This window comes from Haliotis cracherodii, unplaced genomic scaffold, assembly GCF_022045235.1.
Source record: "Haliotis cracherodii isolate W230 unplaced genomic scaffold, xgHalCrac1.p SCAF_1, whole genome shotgun sequence".
NCBI classification, from domain to species: Eukaryota; Metazoa; Mollusca; class Gastropoda; order Lepetellida; family Haliotidae; genus Haliotis; species Haliotis cracherodii.
In genome coordinates this window covers 21,145,296-21,172,618 of record NW_027266264.1, presented here as the reverse complement: position 1 = coordinate 21,172,618, position 27,323 = coordinate 21,145,296, and the positions used below count along the sequence as shown (strand labels likewise).

Genomic DNA, 27,323 nt, shown 5'->3' with positions numbered 1-27,323 from the left:
CTCGAGACGACGGAGCATAATTCCTCACCTGATGTCAACAGCCAGCTGCATCAGATTCTATACGTGGCCTCACTAGTTCATAACGTTGTTAACAATGACGTTTGATTGTAATGATATATAATATCCACTCCTTCAGTACCAGCCAGGTTACCTGGGTATTATATGTGTAGCGCCAGCGCTGCATACCCAGGGAACCAGGCTGCTTCACTACTAGCCCAGTAAACGGAGGGTTATCCATTATACTATTTATGTGTGATTAAGGTTCATCTGCAAAAGACCCGTGAAGATCCGGGGTAGAATAGGTCTTCAGCAACCCATGCTTGCCGTAAAAGGTGACTAACGGGATCGTGCGGTCAGGCTCGCTGACTTTGTTGATGCATGTCATCGATCCCCATTGCATAGATCGTTGCTCATGATATTAATCACTGGATTGCCTGGTCCAGACTCGATTATTTACAGACCACCATCATATAGCTGGAATATTGCTGAGTGCGGCGTTAAACAACAAACCATCCATCCATCATCTGCAAAACCCAATCAATTCACGATTAAATGTGCGAGTTAAAAACATATCAGTCACACATCAGTGCAAGTAATCAATATTAAGATCAACGTTAGATGACATATACATAAAGGTTGAAAATAATGAAAGTTGAAAGATGACTAACATATGCCCCAGGTGTAAGAACTAAAGACGAATTATTCCACCTGAGCTGGTTCTGATGATTCGAATGTAGATATTGTCAGATGTTGTGCCAGACAAGGAAAGAAGATGGCGCTCGGAAGGTTGATTGTGACTGCCTCTCTTTTACTCGTGACAGTAGCTTATAGTAAGTAAATTATTAAGTTTAATTTTTAAAGATGGTTTTCTTCTACTTTTTCTCCAGCTGGCTATTTTACAATGTGTCTACACCCCAAGCAATCAGAGTGTATTTTGAATTTGGTGTTGTGTTTTGGTCTACAATGTCCGGTGTACATCTATTGCTATTATACATCAATGAACCGCGCGTTAAACTATGGTCAACTGATGGTCTATGGTCTTTTCTCAAGATGGCCCCGTTAATTCAGAACAGAGCTTTAAACAAGCTCCCCCATGATTGGGTGGCAATTACGAGTGACCGATGATGTGGGTCGTGGCGCATGCTGCCAAGCATTGGTTTGTCCGGTCTATGGCGCCGAAATATAGCTGTCTAGAATCTTATTTACTTCATTTTCTCAGTAATTTAGAAAATATATGACTTTAAGTATTCACATCATATAACGAGAGGGCTAGCTGCTTGATTTAACATAGCCAACAAATTAATAGCATATATGTTCCGCTGAACAGACAATTTATTCGTTTGGGGTAACCATGTTTACACATTAATATGGTGTTCCACTTGGAAAAAGGTTTGTATATCTTACTCTTCTGTCTTTGTTTGTTGTTTAACGTTGCACTCAGCAATATTCTAGCTCTATGACGGCGGTTTATAAATAATCGAGTTTGGACCAAACAATCCAGTAAATAATACATGCGCATCGATCCTCCCAATTGAGATACGATGACATTCATCAACCAAGTCAGCGAACCTGACCACCCGATCCCGTTAGTCGCCCCTTACAGCATGCATAGGTTGCTGAAGACCTATTTTCACCCGGATCTTCGCTGGTTATGTCTTACCATAAGCTCAAATAAGATCATGTACATTGATGAAATAATTTTAAATGTATTAATCTGTTCGGTTGTAAATTTGTTTTTAAAAAAAATATTTTGTCATGTAAATGTTGAATAAAGTCATAGAACATATCAGACCAATGTTCAAAGTGTTACTTCATTGCGTATAAATGAAATATGCTAAATATGATCATACAATACAAATATTGCATGAACGATCAATGAAGTTGATAAGTGCCCTGGCTCTCTATACACGAAATAGGACGACTCCTCTGTTCTATATATGGGGGCACGGGTGGCCCAGTCGTCTAAGGCGCCGCGATTCGCTGTGCAGAGTTGCGTACCTTGGGTACGCCAGACACCTATGATTGTGGGTTCGAATCCAGATTCGCCCCGAATGTTTCTAGGTTTGTCAGCACCATACCCGTGCTCGTGGGTTTCACCGAAGTGGTAAACTTCTGAGACCTGCATCACTTCGGGCTTTCCTCCCACATTAAGCTGACACGCCGTGATATAACTGGAATACTGTTAAAAGCGGGGTTAAACCCAACTCACTCATTCACTCACTGTTCTATATATTCTCTATTTTTTAATTATTTATATTTTCGCTCCTGGAAAAAATTAAGCACCGCTTACACAATATTTCAATGCAAAATAGCGTTCCCTGAAATTGTATCCTGTGTCAATGTTCTGACGAAACACAATTACATTGTGGATACTCATATCTAAATACAGACACTGTTATCGATGATCTAAGTACGTTTTGGTTTGACTGTTGTATTGCAGTACGTATTCGACTTCAATTTCTAGTGCCTCCTCTACTGCTTTTCATCATATGATATGACTCCGAACTTCTGACCATCTGGTGGCAATGTTCTTGTACAAGTACAAGTTGTAGCACAGACAATTTTAAAAGTGGGTTTACTATCAATATGAAGATATTTCCAAAGGGTACACATGGTCATGAAGAAAGATTGAAGCTTTTACTGTTTCTAGGTGAATTGTATATATAAAGTGGGAAAAGTGGACATAAATTTAGTTCTAAGCTGCAGAGCAAAAATAAACTATACCTTTCAGTTGATTTTATCATTTGGTTGATTTTCAATTGAAAATAGCTAAAGCTAGCTATATCCCAAACTCAATTGTACTGATGCATAGTCAACACTCAAAGAATACTTCTACATTTAAAATAAATAAATTATTCTTTGGCTTAAATCTTAAAAAATAACAATTTTGCATAATACACAACTGCTGATGGGTATTTTACACATCAATATAAATGTATTTTTGTGCAACAATTGTACGAAATTTCAAACATGGCAGGGGTCATGTAGTTTGCAAGTTCATGTCTTAACCCAGTCTTCTTTGAACTAATATATTTTTATACAACACTACCCATCCACAGATATTACTTTTTACAAACTGTTGCAGGAATGACTAAAAGTTAAATGGACATAATCAAATTTAACATCTTTTTTCTATTTTCAAATACATAAAAATACTTTATTTTGCCGCTCAGCGGTGTATTAGCGATTTGGTGCATTGAAAAATTACAAATAAGGGACTATTACAAACTAGTGGACATGTTCCAATATCATGCTAAGGATCAAATTGATGATCATTAGGCGATTTCGACGTAGTTCAGGGCCAGCATCTCCTGTTACGATAGTCATGCAAAACTTTAGACGTGAACACCCTTGTCTGTAATTGGCAATGGCGGTGGGAGCGGGGAAAATTAAGAGGCGGTTTTCTTCATACTATGGGCACGTTGCATGTTTTGTTATGAACCAAATTTAATATCAGTTTCAGGTTCCCAGTATTACTACAGAAAACACCCGGAGAAAGATGATGATAAGAACAGAAAGATGACGCCCTGCTCTGCTACCGGTGAGATCTTGTAAACAGTTTAAGCCAACTTGATGTCTGCTATCATAAAACTCCAGTGACGTCATCCTATTGTTCTCCAGTCGGTATAAATCTCATACACAGGGATGTTGTGATGTCCCCGGGATTTTATAGAATACTCCAGGCTTATTTGCTATGTAGTGTATCATAATACCTCCGTGGTCTAGTGGTAGAGCGTCCGCCCGGAGAGCGGAAGCTACGGGGTTCGTTCCCCGACCGCGTCATACCAAAAGACGTTAATGGATGGTACTTGTTTTTACCCTGCTCGGCATTAAGGGGCTAAAACAAGGACTGGTCGGCTCGGAGTCAGTATATTTTGTCTGAGTGGGATATTCGTGTTAAACTGCGGCATGGTATCTCATTGAGCTAGCACTATAAATCGGCATCAGTCCGGACTAGTACAAGCAGCCACACAAACACACACACGTATATGCACGTCGCTATATAAGTGCAATAATCTTGGTCGCGACGTTAACCCCATTTCACCTCACATCACCTATTAATACAACTTGTAACATGTAATGAAATGTAAAATCAAATGTAAAATGTTTACGTTATATTCACGAGGATCGAACCTTTGTGTCTGAAGCCCAGCGAGTGTACCACCAGGCTACAGAGATGCTGATAAATCGCAATGCTTTTTAGAATGTCTTTTTCATGAACCTTCAGCAACATATATTTTACGTCCGTTTCCTAAGGTTCATGAAGAGTTTTTTTTGAAACATAAAAATGTTGATAAATGTTGTTTAAGTTTTTTTAGATTTATTAGTTAGATAAAACACTCCCCCTCGGGTTTTTAAGATATTTAAGACCCTTATCCTTGAAATAAGGAAATAACTCTGGTGCATGCAGTTTACATGTTGTAGTGTAGCGTTTTGAATGAACGTTTTTATACATGGTTGGAAAGACATGACAATCTTTATGATGAGCAGAATGGCCTCTGCCACAGGCGTTCTGCTATGGACCACATTGGATCTGTTACCAGCTTAATCGAGACGAGGAAATTATTGAGAAAGTCTACTTTTGCTGCCTTCATAAACTTCAGAAAATCCTACGATGGTATAGATAGAACCTAGTTGTGGGAGAGACTACAAGAATGTAGCATTAAAGGAAGGATGCTTTTAGCTATAAATTAATATAAATAAATAAATATCAGCATGTCCAGTGTGCAGTTCGAGTAAATCACTTACAGATATCATGGTTCAGTGTCAGCAGAGGACTCAAGCAAGGCTTCATATTATCACCTCTGCTTTTCAACTTGTATATTAACGATCGTGTGAAAACTATCAATGCTATGGAAGTCGATATCAATATTAATAATGAACTATAAGCATCTTAGCCTATGCAGACGACATCGTTTTATTGGGAGAAACAGCGGAGGACCTGAACAACTTACCCGGCTGTCTTGACCAATGGTGTAAGCACTACAGGATGATTATTAACCAGGATAAATCCAAATTGGTCCACTTCAGGGAACCGTCAGTCTCAAGAACCAATGCAGTATTTTCATGTGGTGATAATGTACTGGATTTCATTGATTCTTGAAATTATCTGGGAGGAATACTGATGGCGAAATCAGCGAGCAGAGCACTGATATTGCTAATCGCTAAGTGTAAAGGATTTGGTGGACTGCCTTTTAATGCATACACTAAACTATATGACACTATGGTCTTGCCAGTCATTAGCTATGGCTCACCAATATTATGAACGACAATACACTCTTCCGCCAATGCTGTTCACCGCAGAGCAATACGTTTTCATCTTGGACTATGAAAGTATACCCCGAATCTGGCGATGAATGGAGAATCATTCTACCTGAGGTCCGTCAGTGGTCAAGCGTTGCTGGACATTGGGCAAGAATGAAGAACACCTCTGAATAAGAGAATTCTTTGAGAATAAACAAACGAATATTCATGTGGGCTGATAAATCAACAAGAAAGAACTGGAACTTTAGAATCAGAGCTTATCTACAGAATATTAACCCGGATCTCACAAGTTCAGCTATTCCTGTGGAGAAAAGAACTTTTAGTTAAGACTTACAAGACGCTGCTTTTAATAAGTATATAACCATATGGGAAACTAACGTCCAGGCGGAAACTGGATCGAGCGGGTAAGGCAGAAGCAAATTTCGGACATACAAGTCTTTCAAGAAAAGCTATACAACAGAAAGTTATGTCCTCTGTCTCCTATCAAAAGCACATAGAAGCGCTATGGCCAAGTTAAGATGTGGAGTGACGCCCCTCCGGACGATATAAAACATTCCTTTAGAGAATAGATTATAACATTGAAGATAAGAATCGCGTACTCTTAACATGTCCTCTTTATACAGATCAGCGCAGGAATCTCATCAATGCTAGCAGGGAAATGCGGCCAGACTTTTACATTTTAACAAATTGAGTACTATTTAATAGTATTTTAGCCCACCCTGATCTTGTCTTTCACACTGCTAGAACCTGCCATGACATCTTGAACAAACGCAAAGGCCTTTGATACTGTTAAAAGTTGGCTGACTTTTATATCTGTATATGTGTACTTTTTAGCACATTTTGTATTTAACAGTTAATGTCTCTCATAAATCGCTGAGCGATTGGTTGTTTTATATGTCACATAATAAGTAAGCATACACTGTGGGATATGTCCATGTAAAACAAGTCAGACAGAAAGTCTTGTTCTTCGTGCCAACGTTTTGGGCGCACAGGCCGGCAAGCCGACTTGATCAGATTTTACAAAACGGCAGCTTGCCATCGGGAATCTTTATTCTATGACGAGTAATGATAGATCTATCTGCACAAGTTATCATATAAATTCTACTCGTTAATACGCCCATTTTATGAAATGTTAAGACACTCCTCTTTCCAACAATAATTTGAAAAATGACAATTCTCTTTGAACTTTTATGTTGTTCCAATATTTTATTCAATTCAGTTGGTACAATTATAATCATACAGGAAATATGTTCACATTATATATGTACAGCATCAAACTTTAACATCAGTCAATGTAATAACTATGGCATAGTAACATGAGGAACCCGATTTGGATTTCTTTAATATGAACATACAGGTATAAGGGGTTATGCAAAGGGGTTTAATATGTCAGTAACATTTCCCCATTTGGCGTTCAAGCCTTGTATTGTATTGTTTCATCGTTTTGTTTACTGGGATGGGTCGTAGCGAGGATATTCGTGAACGATCATGCAGTCAAACCCTCTGACGTTTCTCAATGCATACTAAAACGCTGAGTTCAAGATAAAAGGGTCTTAATGATCAGATAGAACGCTTCTGTATGTATTTGTGCTTGAGAATTCACAGGGGTTCCCCCAGGAATGAGGAAGTAGTCAGTCAGTCTTTACGTCATTTCAAGAACACGGTCTCGTGAAAAACGTATGAACGTCAAATTTCGCCGCCATGTGACTTATCTCTCGTCCAATGGAAAAGCCGTATTTCGTGTAAACTTCAAATGAAAAAATATTCTATTATAATCTTGTATAGCATCCTTTATATCATACACATTTGTAACTTCGGTAAATGGTTCTTGTGAGTTGCATATATCTTTAACGTGATAAATTATTTTCTGATACAGTGTTTGATTATATAATCTGGGCATTTGAGTTGATGATTAAGCCACAGTTGTAGCGTAAGAACTTTCCATACTCTCAGATCTTCACTACAAACTTCTAACATTGAAACCTTGGTTGTTATTATGTGCCAAATACAGTAAAGATACCCAATCTTTACGTTCTTCCTTATATCATTATTCTTTAACTGGACTTCTTTATTCTTTTTATTTCACCACCACTTTGTTTGCAAAACACATATTTTCACTGTAGTTGGCCTTTATACTCAAATAACTGTTCAACATTTGATAAGGGTCTCAGCGTTCCGATGGGGATACATTTGCCTGGATGTTTAGGATGTGATTTAGGCGTGGCACTTACACATTTTAAGCTTCATTTCAATCAACAATAAACAAGTGTCCTTATCACCAGTTGAGTAGTATATTTTTAATCCAGCAATGTGGAAAGAACTTGGATTGTGTGGTATGTGTAGTTTTAATAGTAGTGACAAACACAAAGTGCTGCGCCCCCGGCATAATCGCTATTCGTTGCAAATCGAAATGTCAAAGCCTTGAGGATTACATAGTGTTTTCTCTGTCACATGAAACAGTCCAAACGAAAGGCAAGCTATCAATTTATAGAGACCGACATTCACAAATTATTATATACTTCAAATGATTTAACGACCCACAGTCCAAGGACATTTCTGCCAATATTTATGTTAAATTCATTGCTAACAGTTCACAATATGTACTTATAGTAAGTGTTCAAATAAGGCCCGTCCTTCGAACATTCTCAGTGCTACTTACAAAGCATTTTCTATACTCACACATCTACCTCTGCGGTTAAAGACTAATTCCACAATTTGTAATTGAGTAAATCAACCAAAGTTACATAAAGAAGTAATCAAACTCAGCATGTATTATGTCTGTTGTATGGGCATTAGGACATAACAGTCACATAACAGTCACACAACAGTCACATAAACATTGGCTTCTCTTTTCAGACGGTGTTACCAAATTTGGGTTACCCACTAAAGCGGGTGACGTCTCCTCTGGGGGTAGAGTTTCCGGTCTAGGCGTCAGCAGAAGGCATTCTGGTTACATATATGCTATCACCGACGTGGGCGGAGAGAATGTCGTGAGAGTATTGAACATTAAGGGGGTAGTTGTTGGGGACATAACCATTTCCAATGCCGCCAACGTCAATTGGGAGGACGCTGCAGTCGGCAACTGCGTCTTTGACACCTCGAAGACATGTCTGTACATTTTGGATGCTGGTACAGTCAGTCCAGCCAACATCATCTACATAGTGGAGGAGCCGGATGTTATCACTGGGACACAGGCGGTCAATTATGACATGATGATTACTTTCGGGTAAGATAAAAACAGTTTCTTTTCGAATATTATGTTTTCAGTCGTAATCACTTTTTTTGTTTGAAATACTACCCTTACAAATATGATGGTCCATCCTCTCAAACAGCTGCTCGTTTTAGTTACAAGTACAACCGTCGCCCAAATACCTTCTCCTCAGAATCCCTATGACATATCGTTTTTCACATTAAGTTCATTATCATAAGATCCTTCTGTACAATGAAGTGAGGTTTAATTTTTAAAGCTTCAAACATGTTGTCATGACAGTTGAATAACCAATTTGTGTCTGAGACATGCTTACTATACTGGAAGCAACCTCTATGTTTCAAAGTGTTTATTCTTGCTGATGAGTGGTTGACATTAAGGGTCACTGTCAGTACTTACTCACGTCACATGCAAACTGACTTCAACCTAATAGGATATTCGTTTAAAAATACCTCATCTGGCATACAAAGGCAAACGTGTTTGTTGGCTTTTGTAAACGTTTAAGGTCACAACAGCTCAAAAAGTCAATCTTTATTACAGGAATTGTATTTGTCATCTGTGTGTATAGTATCATATACATCATAAAAAAAAGATGTCATAGGAAGAAAACACAAATTATAATGCCGGAATCACGTTTGAATTGTATACAATCATTTCATGTAACTAAAAGCATCACAACCCTTTCCATAATCATAAGATCATGAGAAGCATACCATTGGGTCCATGAGTCCATTGAAGCATACCGACTATAACATAAGCGGGCGGTAGTTTAGTCTAGTGGTTAAAGCGTTCGCTCGTCACGCCGAAGACCCGGGTTCGATTCCCCACATGGGTATAATGTGTGAAGCCCATTTCTGGTGTCCCCCGCCGTGATATCGCTGGAATAGTGCTAAAAGCGGCGTAAAACCATACTCACTCATTCACTCACTCACTCATAAGCATTTGTCTCCGAATAACTATCAGTAGACACCAAAGTGTGTATTAATTGCTTGACATAAAGGAAAGTTGACTTTTGAAGTCATTTCCATTGTCATACATTCTTGTTGACAGTTTTTAGTCATTCTCAATCTTAATGCACAGATATAAATATGAAACAGGTGAGGCAGTTTCACTGGTCTCTTTTATTTCAAGTTCAGATGGGTAAATCGGTGGAAAGGAATTGTCGATTTGACTATTATTGAACATTGTCATATATACCCGAAGCATATGTTAAATTTCATTCTTCTTTCTCTCTTACTATATTTTTTCTCGGTAAGTTTCATAAGCAATGCACATCATCAGGTTCTGTATGGAGTTCATGCTCAACATATTTACATTTATTATCAATTTGGCACACTCTGATTGTTTCTAAGCAGTGTATCCAATGTCGTAATATTTCATAAAGATGATACAGTAAAGATAAGGCTAATTATCACTAACAATACATCAGGTTTATAAAAATGTTCTTTTCAAGCCTGTTCACGCATGTTACATAAGGTTACAGATAATACAGTATACCATATGGTTTGATGTCCCTGCATTTTTTCAGGTTTACAACATTTACCGCAATAGTACAGCTATGATAAAGATGCATACACACAAAATTGCTTTTTTAATGCCTTGAATGTATTGAAATCATCTGGGTCTTTTATTGTATATCTCTCTTCAAATGCCGTAGGATTACTGATACCTACTTCTCCATCTTTGTTCACAGTGTCATTGTTGAACACTACACCCTTCTTAAACCACTCGATATACAGTATTGGTTTATAAGCTACCCTAACTTTAGGAAACAAAGTAAACAAAGTAGACACACTGTATGGATAACTTATTTAATTACTATAAAGGCGACGTTTCGGTATAGATCCTTATACCGCTGTCCTTATACCTGCATTGTCTACTTTGTCTTCCGTCAACTTCCATGTGGACTGGCACATCCGGGTTGACACATATATTTACTTTTGTATAACACTTGTATAAGTATGAAGACCAATCTATTAAGACATCCTTCCAGAATATATTTGCAATATATGTAACAATATACTTTGTAACGTACACTGCATCTGAGAAATATAATATCTGTGCATGAAATAATAATACATTTGCGGCAATCTTGCTGAAACCACCCTGTTCGGTATTGTTCATGTGGCGATGAAAACTGTGTTGCTGAAAAAGGCAACATTTGTTCCAACCAGTTTGCAATTTAGATGCCAGGTTTGAGAGGAGAGGCCCGAGGATTTCTTATTTTGCCACTTTTCACCTGATACACTTTAAAGTATGGGAAACAACCAGGTTCAACTTCTCTACACCTTTTCCGATCGTTATCCAGTGTCATCGTGCGTTGTGTACATTATCCGGATGACTGAAGCTCTGTCATCTTTGGCACGACCCGCTGGTACATCCTGTCAGTTCAGGTGCCGCTTTCTAATCAAATATTATCTAACTGCTTTATATTGACAGTTACGGACTTCGTTTGTTAATTTTAGATCAGTAATTGCGTATTGTTTCATTTAAACAACAAAGAATCAAGGGACAAATCTGTTTAACTGTATTGACCTTGCAAAATAAGTATATAAATATATATATATATATATATATATATATATATATATATATAGAGAGAGAGAGAGAGAGAGAGAGAGAGAGAGATAGATATATATATAGAGAGAGAGATATAGATAGATAGATAGATAGATAGATAGATAGATAGATAGATAGATCTAAGTGTAGGTTTATATACTTTATATAAATAAATATATATATATATATATGTATGTATATATCTTTACAATCAGATGATTGTGTCACTTTCTAAGAGGTGAATATCAATTCATTCTATCATTGGCGGCCATTTTGAAATAATGGCAGTACTAGTAATTTTGGATTCTCGCGAGACCAACGCATTTTCCCTGAACAAGTAACCCCTAAAGACTGTTCATGCAAATTGTGTTGCTTGTGTCACCATTTGAACGATTCTTAACCGAAAAGGGTCTAAGTTGCCCAGTTAAAAGTGGAAAAAACTATTAGAAACGAATTTGACCGAAATCGTAGTTATAGGCGAAATGAATGTGATTTAATACTTTGCAGTCGTTATTTTTATGTCTTCGTATACAACAAAACACGAGGCCATTCAGAGAAGGTAGCCCGAGGTTATGTTGTGTCCAATTATCGGTTCTTTTATATATTATTATCGTAAGAGGCGAGAAAGTGGATGGATGATCTAGCTGGCTGACTTGGTTGATGCACGTCATCGTATCGCAATTACGTAGATCGTGATGACAATCCCTGGACTTTCGTAATGTGATAATTCAAGTATAAGGTCTTTAAAAGGGAAATATATTCAATATGTCACACCCTGAATATAGATCACATATTGTGCTTCAAAAGCGGGCTCATCCTTCTCAAGGGCTAGGAAAATGTTCTAAATTGTCATATAAAAATTGCCCTTCAACAGAATGTTTTCTTGAATCCAAATTGACATTTTCTTGTGTACAGTGGTTGGAATGCGGGCGGCTTCTGCACGGAGACGTTGTTAGTTGATCCTGACGCCAACATGTACCTCTTCAGCATCGAGCCCCAAGGGGTCGACGTCGAATTATACAAAGTCGTCAATAATGGTGGTATCTGGAGCACACAGATACAGACAACAATTACCCTTCCTTCCACCAACACAGGTAACCAATGCCCACCCTCATATAAACAACACACAACAATTACCCTTCCTTCGACCAACACGGGTAACCAATGCCCACCCTCATATCAAAAACACACAAAAATAACCCTCAATTCCAGCTACGCAGGTAACTAATGCCCACCCTCATATAAACAACACACAACAATAACCCTCTATTCAAGCTACGCCGGTAACCAATGCCCACCCTCATACATACAACAATTACCCTTCCTTCGACTAACACAGGTAACCAATGCCCACCCTCATATAAACAACATACAACAATTACCCTCCCTTCGACCAGCACAGGTAACCAATGCCAACCCTCATATAAACAACATACAACAATAACCCTCCATTCCAGCTACGCCGGTAACCAATGCCCACCCACATATAACCAACATACAACAATTACCCTCCCTTCGACCAACACGGGTAACCAATGCCCACCCTTATATAAACAACATACAACAATTACCCTCCCTTCGACAAACACAGGTAACCAATGGCCACCCTCATGTAAACAATGCCCACACTCATGTAAACAACATGCAACAATTACTCTCCCTTCGACCAACACAGGTAACCAATGCCCACCCTCATATAAACATCATACAACAATTACCCTCCCTTCGACAAACACAGGTAACCAATGCCCACCCTCATGTAAACAATGCCCACCCTCATGTAAACAACATACAACAATTACTCTTCCTTCGACCAACACATGTAACCAATGCCCACCCTCATATAAACAACATACAACAATTACCCTTCTCGACTAACACAGGTAACCAATGCCCACCCTCATATCAACAACATACAACAATTACCCTTCTTAACTAAGACAGGTAACAAATGCCCACCCTCGTATAAACAACACACAACAGTCATTCTTCCATCAAACAACATGCTCACCTCACATAAACAACACACAACGGTCATCCTTCCATCCAGCAACATGCTCATCTCACATAAACAACACACAACAGTCATCCTTCCATCCAGCAACATACTCATCTCACATAAACAACACACAACAGTCATCCTTCCATCCAGCAACATATTCATCTCACATAAACAACACACGACACTCATCCTTCCATCCAGCAACATACTCATCTCACATAAACAACACACAACAGTCATCCTTCCTTCCAGCAACATACTCATCTCACATAAACAACACACAACAGTCATCCTTCCATCCAGCAACATACTCATCTCACATAAACAACACACAACAGTCATCCTTCCATCCAGCAACATATTCATCTCGCATGAACAACACACGACACTCATCCTTCCATCCAGCAACATACTCATCTCACATAAACAACACACATCAGCCATCCTTCCATCCATAAACATACTCATCTCACATAAACAACACACGACAGCCACCTTCCATCCAGCAGCATGCTTATCTCACATAAACAACACACAGCAGCCATCCTTCCATCCAGCAACATATTCATCTCACATAAACAACACACGACACTCATCCTTCCATCCAGCAGCATGCTCATCTCACATAAACAACAAACAACAGTCATCCTTCCATCCAGCAATATACACATCTCACATAAACAACACACGACACTCATCCTTCCATCCAGCAACATACACATCTCACATAAACAACACACGACACTCATCCTTCCATCCAGCAACATACTCATCTCACATAAACAACAAACAACAGTCATACTTCCATCCAGCAACATATTCATCTCACATAAACAACACACGACACTCATCCTTCCATCCAGCAACATGCTCATCTCACATAAACAACACACAACAGTCATCCTTCCATCCAGCAACATACTCATCTCACATAAACAACACACGACAGTCATCCTTCCATCCAGCAGCATGCTCATCTCACATAAACAACACACGGCACTCATCCTTCCATCCAGGAACATACACATCTCACATAAACAACAAACAACAGTCATACTTCCATCCAGCAACATACTCATCTCACATAAACAACACACGACACTCATCCTTCCATCCAGCAACATACTCATCTCACATAAACAACACACAACAGTCATCCTTCCATCCAGCAGCATGCTCATCTCACATAAACAACACACGACAGTCATCCTTCCATCCAGCAACATACTCATCTCACATAAACAACACACAACAGTCATCCTTCCATCCAGCAACATACACATCTCACATAAACAACACACAACAGTCATCCTTCCATCCAGCAGCATACTCATCTCACATAAACAACACACAACAGTCATCCTTCCATCCAGCAACATACTCATCTCACATAAACAACACACGACACTCATCCTTCCATCCAGCAACATACTCATCTCACATAAACAACACACAACAGTCATCCTTCCATCCAGCAACATACTCATCTCACATAAACAACACACGACAGTCATCCTTCCATCCAGCAGCATGCTCATCTCACATAAACAACAAACAACAGTCATCCTTCCATCCAGCAACATATTCATCTCACATAAACAACACACGACACTCATCCTTCCATCCAGCAACATACTCATCTCACATAAACAACACACGACAGTCATCCTTCCATCCAGCAACATACACAACTCACATAAACAACACACAACAGTCATCCTTCCATCCAGCAACATACTCATCTCACATAAACAACACACAACAGTCATCCTTCCATCCAGCAACATACTCATCTCACATAAACAACACACAACAGTCATCCTTCCATCCAGCAACATACTCATCTCACATAAACAACACACGACACTCATCCTTCCATCCAGCAACATTCACATCTCACATAAACAACACACAACAGTCATCCTTCCATCCAGCAGCATGCTCATCTCACATAAACAACACACAACAGTCATCCTTCCATCCAGCAACATGTTCATCTCACATAAACAACAAACAACAGTCATCCTTCCATCCAGCAACATACTCATCTCACATAAACAACACACAACAGTCATCCTTCCATCCATAAACATACACATCTCACATAAACAACACACAGCAGCCATCATTCCATCCAGCAACATACTCATCTCACATAAACAACACACAACAGTCATCCTTCCATCCAGCAACATACTCATCTCACATAAACAACACACGACACTCATCCTTCCATCCAGCAACATACTCATCTCACATAAACAACACACGACACTCATCTTTCCATCCAGCAACATACACATCTCACATAAACAACACACAACAGTCATCCTTCCATCCAGCAACATACTCATCTCACATAAACAACACACGACACTCATCCTTCCATCCAGCAACATACTCATCTCACATAAACAACACACAACAGTCATCCTTCCATCCAGCAACATACTCATCTCACATAAACAACACACAACAGTCATCCTTCCATCCAGCAACATACACATCTCACATAAACAACACACAACAGTCATCCTTCCATCCAGCAACATACTCATCTCACATAAACAACACACGACACTCATCCTTCCATCCAGCAACATACTCATCTCACATAAACAACACACAACAGTCATCCTTCCATCCAGCAACATACTCATCTCACATAAACAACACACAACAGTCATCCTTCCATCCAGCAACATGCTCATCTCACATAAACACCACACAACAGTCATCCTTCCATCCAGCAGCATACTCATCTCACATAAACAACACACAACAGTCATCCTTCCATCCAGCAACATGCTTATCTCACATAAACAACACACAACAGTCATCCTTCCATCCAGCAGCATACTCATCTCACATAAACAACACACAACAGTCATCCTTCCATCCAGCAACATACTCATCTCGCATGAACAACACACGACACTCATCCTTCCATCCAGCAACATACTCATCTCACATAAACAACACACAACAGTCATCCTTCCATCCAGCAACATACTCATCTCACATAAACAACACACAACAGTCATCCTTCCATCCAGCAACATTCACATCTCACATAAACAACACACAACAGTCATCCTTCCATCCAGCAGCATGCTCATCTCACATAAACAACACACAACAGTCATCCTTCCATCCAGCAACATGTTCATCTCACATAAACAACAAACAACAGTCATCCTTCCATCCAGCAACATACTCATCTCACATAAACAACACACAACAGTCATCCTTCCATCCATAAACATACACATCTCACATAAACAACACACAGCAGCCATCATTCCATCCAGCAACATACTCATCTCACATAAACAACACACAACAGTCATCCTTCCATCCAGCAACATACTCATCTCACATAAACAACACACGACACTCATCCTTCCATCCAGCAACATACTCATCTCACATAAACAACACACGACACTCATCCTTCCATCCAGCAACATACACATCTCACATAAACAACACACAACAGTCATCCTTCCATCCAGCAACATACTCATCTCACATAAACAACACACGACACTCATCCTTCCATCCAGCAACATACTCATCTCACATAAACAACACACAACAGTCATCCTTCCATCCAGCAACATACTCATCTCACATAAACAACACACAACAGTCATCCTTCCATCCAGCAACATGCTCATCTCACATAAACACCACACAACAGTCATCCTTCCATCCAGCAGCATACTCATCTCACATAAACAACACACAACAGTCATCCTTCCATCCAGCAACATGCTTATCTCACATAAACAACACACAACAGTCATCCTTCCATCCAGCAGCATACTCATCTCACATAAACAACACACAACAGTCATCCTTCCATCCAGCAACATACTCATCTCGCATGAACAACACACGACACTCATCCTTCCATCCAGCAACATACTCATCTCACATAAACAACACACAACAGTCATCCTTCCATCCAGCAACATACTCATCTCACATAAACAACACACAACAGTCATCCTTCCATCCAGCAACATGCTCATCTCACATAAACAACAAACAACAGTCATCCTTCCATCCAGCAACATACTCATCTCACATAAACAACACACGACAGTCATCCTTCCATCCAGCAACATACACATCTCACATCAACAACACACAACAGTCATCCTTCCATCCAGCAACATACTCATCTCACATAAACAACACACAACAGTCATCCTTCCATCCATAAACATACACATCTCACATAAACAACACACGACACTCATCCTTCCATCCAGCAACATACTCATCTCACATAAACAACACACAGCAGCCATCCTTCCATCCAGCAACATACTCATCTCACATAAACAACACACAGCAGCCATCCTTCCATCCATAAACATACTCATCTCACATAAACAACACACGACAGTCACCGAAGACGTCTATCATCATCCCATTAAAATACCTTTCTAAGTAAAAGTGAAACGTTCCATCATCTCATTATCAACATTGAGAAGTGAATACAACCAGAAAGGACAGCTGTAAAGAGACAAAACCAGATGCCAAAGGGTCCATGAAAACGATTGTAGCATGTTTTAATTGTTCACTGAGTTTGTTAAGTTTATGTGTGAACATTTAATGCCGCATTTATTGCATCCCCGCGCAGGTCCGGAAGGTGCCGATCTATCCCCGAGCGGAGAGGAACTCCTCGTCCTCTTCCACGACACCGTCTACCACTTCCTTGTCGAAAACAACAACGTAAAGGCGGCGTTGGCGAACGCCCCAAATATCCTCCCCTACGTGCCTGATCCCAGTGGAACCGGTATCGCTTGGGCTTCGGATGAATGTGGGTATCATACGTCCACCGAGGAAGATAACCCTGTTCTTCGATTCAGTGACAGAAATGGCGCTGATGCCTCGCAGGGTACGTCTGTAACATTTGTAATCTTATATGATATGGTTAGCAGTTCTTGTCTGTAAGAGCTAACGGTGATTTTGTTCTTGTTATAGTATGTCATTTCACGCATAATGGAATCGCTACTCTTGTATATATACAAGAGTGAGTGAGTGAGTGAGTGAGTGAGTTGGGTTTTACGCCGCTTTTAACAATATTCCAGTTATATCGCGGCGTGTCAGCTTAATGTGGGAGGAAAGCCCGAAGTGATGCGGGTCTCAGACGTTTACCACTTCGGTGAAACCCACGAGCACGGGTATGGTGCTGACAAACCTAGAAACATAATCGGGGCGAACCGGGATTCGTATATATACAAGAGAGAGTTGATATACTAGTAGATATATGTTTATATATGTTCATATATTTTGGTTATAACTAGTTTCATGTCAGTTCATCCAAACGTATTATGGACCGCATGAGAATCTTATATATAAGAATGAAATGTTCATATCCCTCCCTTAGAGTTCGTGATAAACGACAAGGAGGCTTTGATCTTGCTACAATGTTTCATGTCACAGAAAAACTTTAACGTGATCGTGGATTTCAAAGGGGTAAACGGCCTGAGACCTGCATCACCACACACACACACACACACACACACACACACACACACACAGATCTCCCACATCGAGCTGACACGCAGTCATGTTACTGTCAACCTGTTCGAAATGCCGTTCAAAACGTCGTAAAACCAAACTCACTCACTCCACGTCCTTTCAGTTCTGTGTTCTGTGTAGCCATTTTGAACAGTATTGATCTATGTGAATCATATTGCAATACTAATATCATAATGAAATTCGTGAGACTGACAACGCAGAGATACCAGAAGGGATGAATCATGGATTCGAACCCCAAATCTTCGGAAATGGCATGTATATACCTCTGAACAGCCAGTTACGGAGCCTTAGACCACTGGTCCTCCTATGCCCTCCTTTGATCAAATGGCTTTAAAGTAGGTCAATGTTAGATGCATTTTGTACTGCTCAAATTTGACGGTCGGTGGTTCGATCCCCGGCCGCATCTTACCAAAAGGCATTAAAATATGGTGCTTGTTGTTACCCATCCTGACGCTCGGCATAGAGGGGCTTAAACGTGACTAGTTACAAGTACTGGTAGGCTTGGGGTCACTATGCTATGCCTGAGTCGGGTACCCATGTTTAACTGCGGAATGGTATCTGAGAGGGTTAGGACTATACAAACAGCATTAGTCCGGACTATCAATCAATCTTTATTGTATGAAAGGCCATTGGCCCATAAACACATACAGATAAACAATATTATTTACAGCTGTACAGCGCATTTTATGATTATTTGATAACTAATATGATGCTTGACATATAATAAAGGTATTGTAATAACATTGGTTATAACCACAGTGGCAGCAGTAGTAGTAAAAAATACAAAAGGAATACAAAAGGAATGGAATGGAAATATGAAGTTTTACGTCGCAAAGGCTTTCAGCCATAGCGCGACATTCAATACAGAAGGATATATCAGAAATATACTCATCATGTCAGGACAATTTGACAATTTAAATGTATATGCATTTCTAGTAGAAACAAACAGACAAAAATGAAATGTAGATACTCCTGATCTAGATGCGAAAGTTTCAAAACAACTTATTATTTCTGGACATATCGGATTTACTAAGTAGTTTACTACGCACTCGTAGACTTTGATAGATGTATTGTAATATCTTAGTTAATTTTTTACTAGAGATACCATTAAAAGATAATATTTTGTTCATGGAATAGTGGTTCTTAGTTATATCAGGCATATATTTCAATCTTAGGTTGTCATAAATTGGACATATAAACAAAAAGTGTAATTCGTTTTCAATATGGTTTTCGCAGAATGGACAAAAACGCATATCCTTAGGAATAGAGGAGAAGCGACCCCTGTTGCACATCAAATCATTTAACCCTAGCCTAAGTTTAATAAATGTGTCTCTAATTTTTCTCTCTGTTAGTACAAGCTGTCAAACACACGCGTGCAGGCACGTAGCTATGTAAATAAGTGCATTGATCATGAACGCGATGTTCAATCCCATTTCACCTCACCTCACCTTTATCATGGACTCAGACTGTCGTACTGTTTTTTCGTCACTGCTTTCAGCTGCACGGTTCAACTACGGCAAGGTTGTTGGACAGATAGACTATATTGCGTCGGGTAGTGTGACGGGAATCGCCTTCAGCAAAAACAACCCCGATTTCATCTATGCTGTCACCACTGGGGCCAGTGCATCAACGGCAATCATTGTCATCCAGGCTTCCAATGGTTACCACGTCAGCACGTTTGTTTTGAACTCCGTCACTAACACTGACTGGCAGGACATCGCCGTGGGGCCGAAGACGTCAGGGGGACAGAACTACATCTACATTCTGGACGGAGGTACATCACATTAAATATACGTTCAACTATGACATTTAGTTTTCGTAGCGAGACATATTGTAGTTATCAATTAATGAAAAACAGTGTACTTCAAATCAGCATTACCACTGGGAACTAAAAGCGACACGACCATTTCCATTTGGATGATACTTGGTGTTGAAGCCAGCCCTCTTGACATACAGTCTTCAGGACAGTTTCTTTTTCACTCTTTATGCATATGGATCTAGATGTAAAACAGATGAGGCGGTTTCACTGGTCTGGGCCCACTTGCACAAAGCGATCTTAGCGCTAAGACTATTGTAAGCCTATGCTAAAGTATGGGAGTTACGATCATCTGAGCGCTAAGATCGCTTTGTGCAAGTGGGCCCTGGTCTCTCTCAAGTGGGTAAATTAGTGGAAGGGAATTGGTGATTTGACCATCATTGATCGATATCAGATCATCGATACTTTGGGCTTAAGAAGAAGAAACAGACCAGCGAGGAAGGAAGCTCAGTTGGTGCCTGTAGGGATGATTACTTCTTGCCAAATGTCTTATCCTCAAATCTCCCATAGCGGTTATCTGTGAGGAAGTCCAACATTTCTCAGTACATTTCAGACGACATTTGTCCTCGAAGCATCTCATCAATACTGGATCCTATAAACAGGTGATCTGTGAAATACACTCAGTCATGTTTATGACGGCTCGTCATCACATGTAGTGGAACAATTTCCGTTGCCACTTTGATCTTCGGGTTCCATGTTGGGCTTGTGGTTATATATTTGTTTTTTTTACGGATTCGCCGACCCAGAATTTCAGAATAGAATAAGATGCCGTTCCCCAAACAATTTTTTAACTTATTTCAGTTTAAAAAAGAACGCCAAATACGAAAAGGAAGTAATTTTGTGCACTGACTTTATTTTTCAAACAGTTTTCTTTTTTTCAACCGATCAACGGTTTTTAGAGATCATTGATATGTTTTTGAAGTGTCATTATTTTTATTTCGGCACCTGTCTCGTATGTATGATTAAGAAAGGGACTACAATGAAATGTATGTGGTCTGGACTCGCTTGATAAAGCATGAAAGTCATTTCTGTTTCGGATCCCCAATGCGGCAAAATGAGTAACTATGTACGTTTAAGATATGGCCAGACTACATATACTCATGTATGTTATGATAACTACTGCAGCAGCATACCCTAGTCCTAACTATTAGCAGTACTGCAGCATTACCCCAGCAATACCCTAGCAGGGAACACTAAGCACATGTTTGAACATGGTTCAGGACAACACACTTGTAACTGTCTGATCGTGAGTAAGACTCGTCGAGCCATACAGGGCATAGGTAATTCTTATTTCCGATCCGAAATTACGAGCAAGTTCACTAACTTAATACACTAACCTGCTTTCTCAAACTTAAAACATTAACCTGCTTTCTCAAACTTAAAATACACGCCCACATTTAGGTTTTCTTTGAAAAAATACACCGGAAATGTATGCTGTACGAGTCGCCCTTGCCTACTGAACCTGTAATGTGTTTATTATCATGATGCACGCGTGCCATGTTCCCTCGTGAGTTGATCATATATTATTAATGTAACTTAACATTTAACGTATTATTTATAGAGCTGTTAATGATTATACAAACATAAATAGTTCTCAACTTATAGGATACGGATTCGAGGTGCGCACCCCCCCCCCTTTTTTTATTTCGAAAAAAATCTTTATTTCCGTATAAATTACCACCAAACACAATAAATAGATCTTAATTGTGCGCACACACCCCCCCCCCCCCCCCCCCCACCCCACCCCCCCCCCCCCTCCCCTTTCCAAAAAGCTGTATCCGCCCATGAATAGTGTGTTCAAGCAAAAGAGTGATGTCAAAAGTATGTCTTGAATAGCCTGATGGTCGTACATTGTGATCCGCCGTATTATGCTACATATTCCTGTCTTCTCCAGGAGCTGCTGACGGTGGCCCAGCTCGAGCCATCATTACTCTGCCGGAACCCGACGACGTCTTCCTCTCCCAGGCCATCGACATCAACCCAGCTGACATATTCCTTTACGACATGTAAGATGTCGTGAGTGACTATTGATTTAGCCGCATCAGCGATTGAGTAGCTACTTGTGGCTGCAAGACTCAAAAGATAGTTTATAATACATACACCTACACCACAATGAAACAGTGTGATGACTTGTCCACAAAGCTATTCTTTGCGTCTGTATGTTTCACATTTGGAAAATTCATGGTCATGATCTTATTCAACACAGTTGGGTTTTAAATTAATTAAATATAAAATGTCAACTTCTGAGAATAACCATTCACGGTTATCCGAAAACAGAAAGATTTCAATGGGTGTAAAAGACATAACAGCGTTGAAAAGTAAACGAATGGTTGACTTCAAATCAGTGATGACACCAGGTGTTCAGTATGTCCTACCCTACCGGCAGCATGATAATCAAACATGATAATCAAATTGTGACAACAATAAGGCCAAGGATCTTTTAAGTCATCTCATAACATAGATATATGTTTTTGTATCAAAACTCAAGTCAACTTTTTTAAATAATGGGTAAGTGAGTTGACATATTAAGAAATATAAGAGAGTTGTGTATTGTTCTCCTTTGAAGTTTTTAATTGTTGGGTAAATGAGTTAAAGAATTGAGAGAAATAAGAGTGTTATCAGGCTTTCTTCATTTGAAAGTTTGTGGATCTATAAACCAAGTTATTAAAATGTATTGGCGATGTAACAGATACAGCATTTGGTCCAGACTCAATTGTTTAGAGGCCGTCTTTGTATGGCAGCAGTACTACTGGGCGTGACGTTGGGCAACAAACTGTTACTTTTTCATGCAAATTGTGTGAGTTGCGAATGCTTTACGCAAACACCTGGTGTCATCGCTGATGATCAGTGATCCGTTCATATACTTTTCCCCATTACTTTGTCTTTTTCGCTCAACGGAGACGGTTCCGATGTAATATCACAAAACGGTTTTGTTATAGCGTTATAACGCGTTTACTCGATTACCTATACACAAAGAAAAAAGTTAAGCACACCCTAATATATTTCATTATTGTTTGGTCCCAATATTTGTAACAGTCATGAAAGATATAATTACGGGAAGAATTATGTTTTCTCGAGATGATGTAATCAGTCATGCGTGACGAAAGCTCACGTGCCATGCATGAGTATGTCTAAAAGCAGTATATCCAAGCGTTAAAATTGCTTTCTTAAGCTCGGTTTTAAACAGTTATTCCATGTCATTGTGTGACCATGGCACGAAGGCGATTATCAAACGCCACAAGATGGCAAATAATCGGCATGCATGACGCAGGAAGATCTTGTAATGCCATTGGTCGGAATTTGGGGTATCATCACACTGTCGTAAGCCGTTTAGTCAAGAAACATGTTCAGACCAGTAATGTACAGGACCGTCCCAGATCCGGAAGACCTCCTGTGACGACACATCGCGAAGACAGGAACCTTCTTTGTCTCATACGCCGAGACCCCTTTTTAACAAGTACTCGTCTGAAACAGCTTTTGTTGCCCAATCGTCGTTTCAGCACGAGAACCGCCAGGAACCGACTGAAAGCAGCAGGACTGAGGGCTAGATGAGTCATAAAGCGTCCCTTGTTGAGAGATCACCATAAAGCTGCTCGTTTAGCATGGTGTATTGCGCGACAGAACTGTAATCTGAGAGCTTGGAGACGGATACATTCGTCAGACGAAAGTCGCTTTCTGTTCCACGTCGCTAATGGAAGAAAGAGAGTTTGGAGGCACCGGAACACGGCCTACACCCCCAGGAATATTAAACCGACTGTTGCATACGCCGGGGACTCGGTGATGGTTTGGGGGTGTATCTCTCATAATTGCAGGTTGGATTTGGTCACCATAAGGGACAACTTAACAGGGGCTCAGTACATCTGGGACGTTTTGAGGCCAGTCGTCGTTCCTCATTTTGACAACCTCCCTCGACCTCAGTACATGGATGACAATGCCAGGCCTCATCGTTCGCATGCAGTCGTGGATAACCACGAGGGCCAATGCAATAACGGCTCTACACTGGCAAGCAATGAGCCCAGATTTGAACCCCCCTTGAACATGTTTGGGATATTGCCTAGGGGCGGCGCATACATGCACGCGATCCTCCTGTACAAGACTTATGCCAATTGGAAGCAGCCCATCAACAGATCCAACGTCTGACTGGAGGCATGGGACTAGGGTGGAATGCGTCATCCGGGCACGTGGCGGTTATAGCCGCTAATGATCTGTTTCACGTGCCATGTCAAGTAGAGACTTTAAGGAAAATTTCACATGAAACATCAAACTCGTTTACTTAATCCTGCAGCTCCAAACTTTAGATGTTTTAGGTATTGTCTAAAGTCAAAAACAGTACCTGTGTTACCATGATGTTTTTATCAGTAAATTTCAACCATAACTCACCAAAAGTTTCTTTATTTGTGTCAAATGTTTGTTCTATCCGATGACATTGATATCGCCCAGCTCCTGTGGTCAGTCACACTATGCCATGATTTTTGCCATTTGTCATGTTTCAGAAATAGGGGTGTGCTTAACTTTTTTCCATTGTGTATATACGTAACTCGCTTTGTAATGTTTTGTATGATTCAGAAACGTGATTGCGCATTCCTATACCCCTACATCCCCTCTCAATGTGTATATTTACATGTACATGTAGGTAACATCCACATCCAGTTGTATCACACGGAATGCACGTGCACAGTATCTCTAATGTGTCGGGCTATTTCCAATATGCAACACGTTTTGCCTGTCTGTTTTTGTTTGTTGTTAACGCCGCACTATAGTTTCAATAGTTCAATGGTTTCAAACTAAATGACAGCGGTCTGAAAAAAATCGAGTCTGGATCAGACAATCCATTTGCTGACGTCATACACATCGACCTATGTAATTCAGATACGATGACATTAATCAACCAGGTCATCAGGTGTCAAAATCATTTAACTGCCGAAAGTCGCTGTGCAGAAATTGCGTTTCTTGGGCACGCCAGAAATCTGTTATCGTGGGATCGAATTCCGATCCACCCCGATTATGTTTCTAGGTGTGTCAGCACCATACCCGTGCCCGTAGGTTTCACCAAGATCGTTAACGTACTGGGCAACAGTATTCACTGTGCAGAGTGGCGTCCCCTGAGTGTGCCAGGATCATTGGATCTTGGGTTCGAATTGATTCACCCTGATCTGATCCTGATCTGTCAACACCATACCCGTGCTAGGTGGTTTCACGAAAAGTGGTTATCGTAATGTCTGCATCATTTCGGACTTCCTCCCACATTAAGCTGACAGGCAGTGTTGAAATGAGGCTTTATACACACAGTAGTATACCTTGCATAAATTTTGTGATACGTCACCCGCTGCATACACTGTGTGACATATATCAATAGATAACATGCTGTATGATATATTACATATTTACTTACATTCACATACACTGTCATTGGTTGGTCGGCTTCCTTTGTACACCCGTGAAGATCCGAGGTAGAATAGGTCTTCAGCAACCCATGCTTGTCGAAAGAGGCGACTAACGGGATAGGGTGGTCAGGTTCGCTGACATGGTTGATGCATGCCATCGTATCCCAAATGCGTAGATCGATGCTCATGATGTCAATCACTGTATTGTCTGGTCCAGACTCGATTATTTACAGACCGCCGTCATATAACTGGAATATTGCTCAGTTAGGCTTTGAACAGCAAACAAACAAACATCTCCTTAGCACAATGTCAAAACCTACACGGCATCTTAACATCTGCTGACATATGATTTGCTGTTTCCCTACACCAACACTAACGGACTATTGTACCTGTCACTGATTTGTATTGATGTCTACAGTTGTTTGTGTTAATAATTAAATAAGCAGACTGTGAAATATTTTATTTCCAAGAATTTACTTTGATATGAGTTTTATCACTGATTTGTGTCCAACACTTTCTCTCTTCAGGACGGTGGGCGAGAGCCATGCTCTCACTGTGACCAGCAGCGGTCGTATCTTCATCACCAACTACCAGGATACCTACGATGAGGCTGTGACGTTGTACCAGCTAGTTGAAGTGGGCGCTCCAAGCCGACTGCCTGTCCCAATTGGCTCCTTCCCCCATAAATCTTCCCAGGACGGTCCCGAGGGGCTAGACGTCGCTTCAGACGACAGTTTCCTCCTCGTGAAGAATAGCGACAGCGTCTTGTTTTTTCCGGTCACAGACCACGCCTTTGCCATGGCCATCACAAGCTGCGACGCCATTCGCCTCCCCTACGTCGCTGAGATGAATGGATATTCTGTTGCCATAGCCCCAGATAAAAACAGCTACTATACCCTGAGTAATGCGCAGCAAAATAAGCTGAAGCGATATGATGCCATTGCAGAGTGTCCAAAACCGCTCCAGCGACCTCGCGACATACCACGCTACCGGCTACCTCCCCAACCGCGGTATCCTACTGGCTACTAATCACATGACCCACCACGTGACCCACCACGATACGTGTGAAATAGTTCTGCTCTTGCATTTGAATAAATGTCAAATTACTTAGTGCCACGTGTTGTTTTGTTTCGAAACATAACTTGCTTGGGCACGTCAGAAGCTTATGCTTGTAGGTGTGGATCTCGTTCGCCCGGATTATGTTTCTAGGTTTGTCAGCAACTTACCCATGTTTGTGGGTGTCGCCAAAGTTGCAAAGGTCTGATTAGTAATGCTGTGACGTTTAGGATACTGTCAATCAATTCACATTACATTTTCTTGCTTGGAGGGGGCAAGGGTGGCCCAGTCGTTTAAGACGCCGCGATTCGCAGTGCAGAGTTCCGTCCCTTGGGCACGTCATAAACCTATGGTTGTGGGTTCGAATCCCGGTTCGCCCTGATTATGTTTCTAGATTTGTCAGCACCATACCCGTGCTAGTGGGTTTCACCGAAGTCGTAAACGTCCGAGACCTGCATCACTTCGGGCGTTCCT

General features: G+C 40.4%; 1 protein-coding gene across 1 annotated transcript; it reads left to right on the top strand.

Moving 5' to 3' along the window:
• Window positions 1-772: 772 nt before the first annotated feature.
• LOC139461811 (uncharacterized) lies at window positions 773-26,822 on the top strand. The gene is made up of 8 exons (XM_071243290.1): window positions 773-830; window positions 3,458-3,541; window positions 8,122-8,491; window positions 11,948-12,126; window positions 17,689-17,946; window positions 20,092-20,367; window positions 22,304-22,415; window positions 26,321-26,822. Exons 1-8 carry the CDS (start codon window positions 773-775, stop codon window positions 26,820-26,822), a joined length of 1,839 nt encoding a protein of 612 aa, XP_071099391.1.
• The last annotated feature ends 501 nt before the right edge of the window (window positions 26,823-27,323 follow it).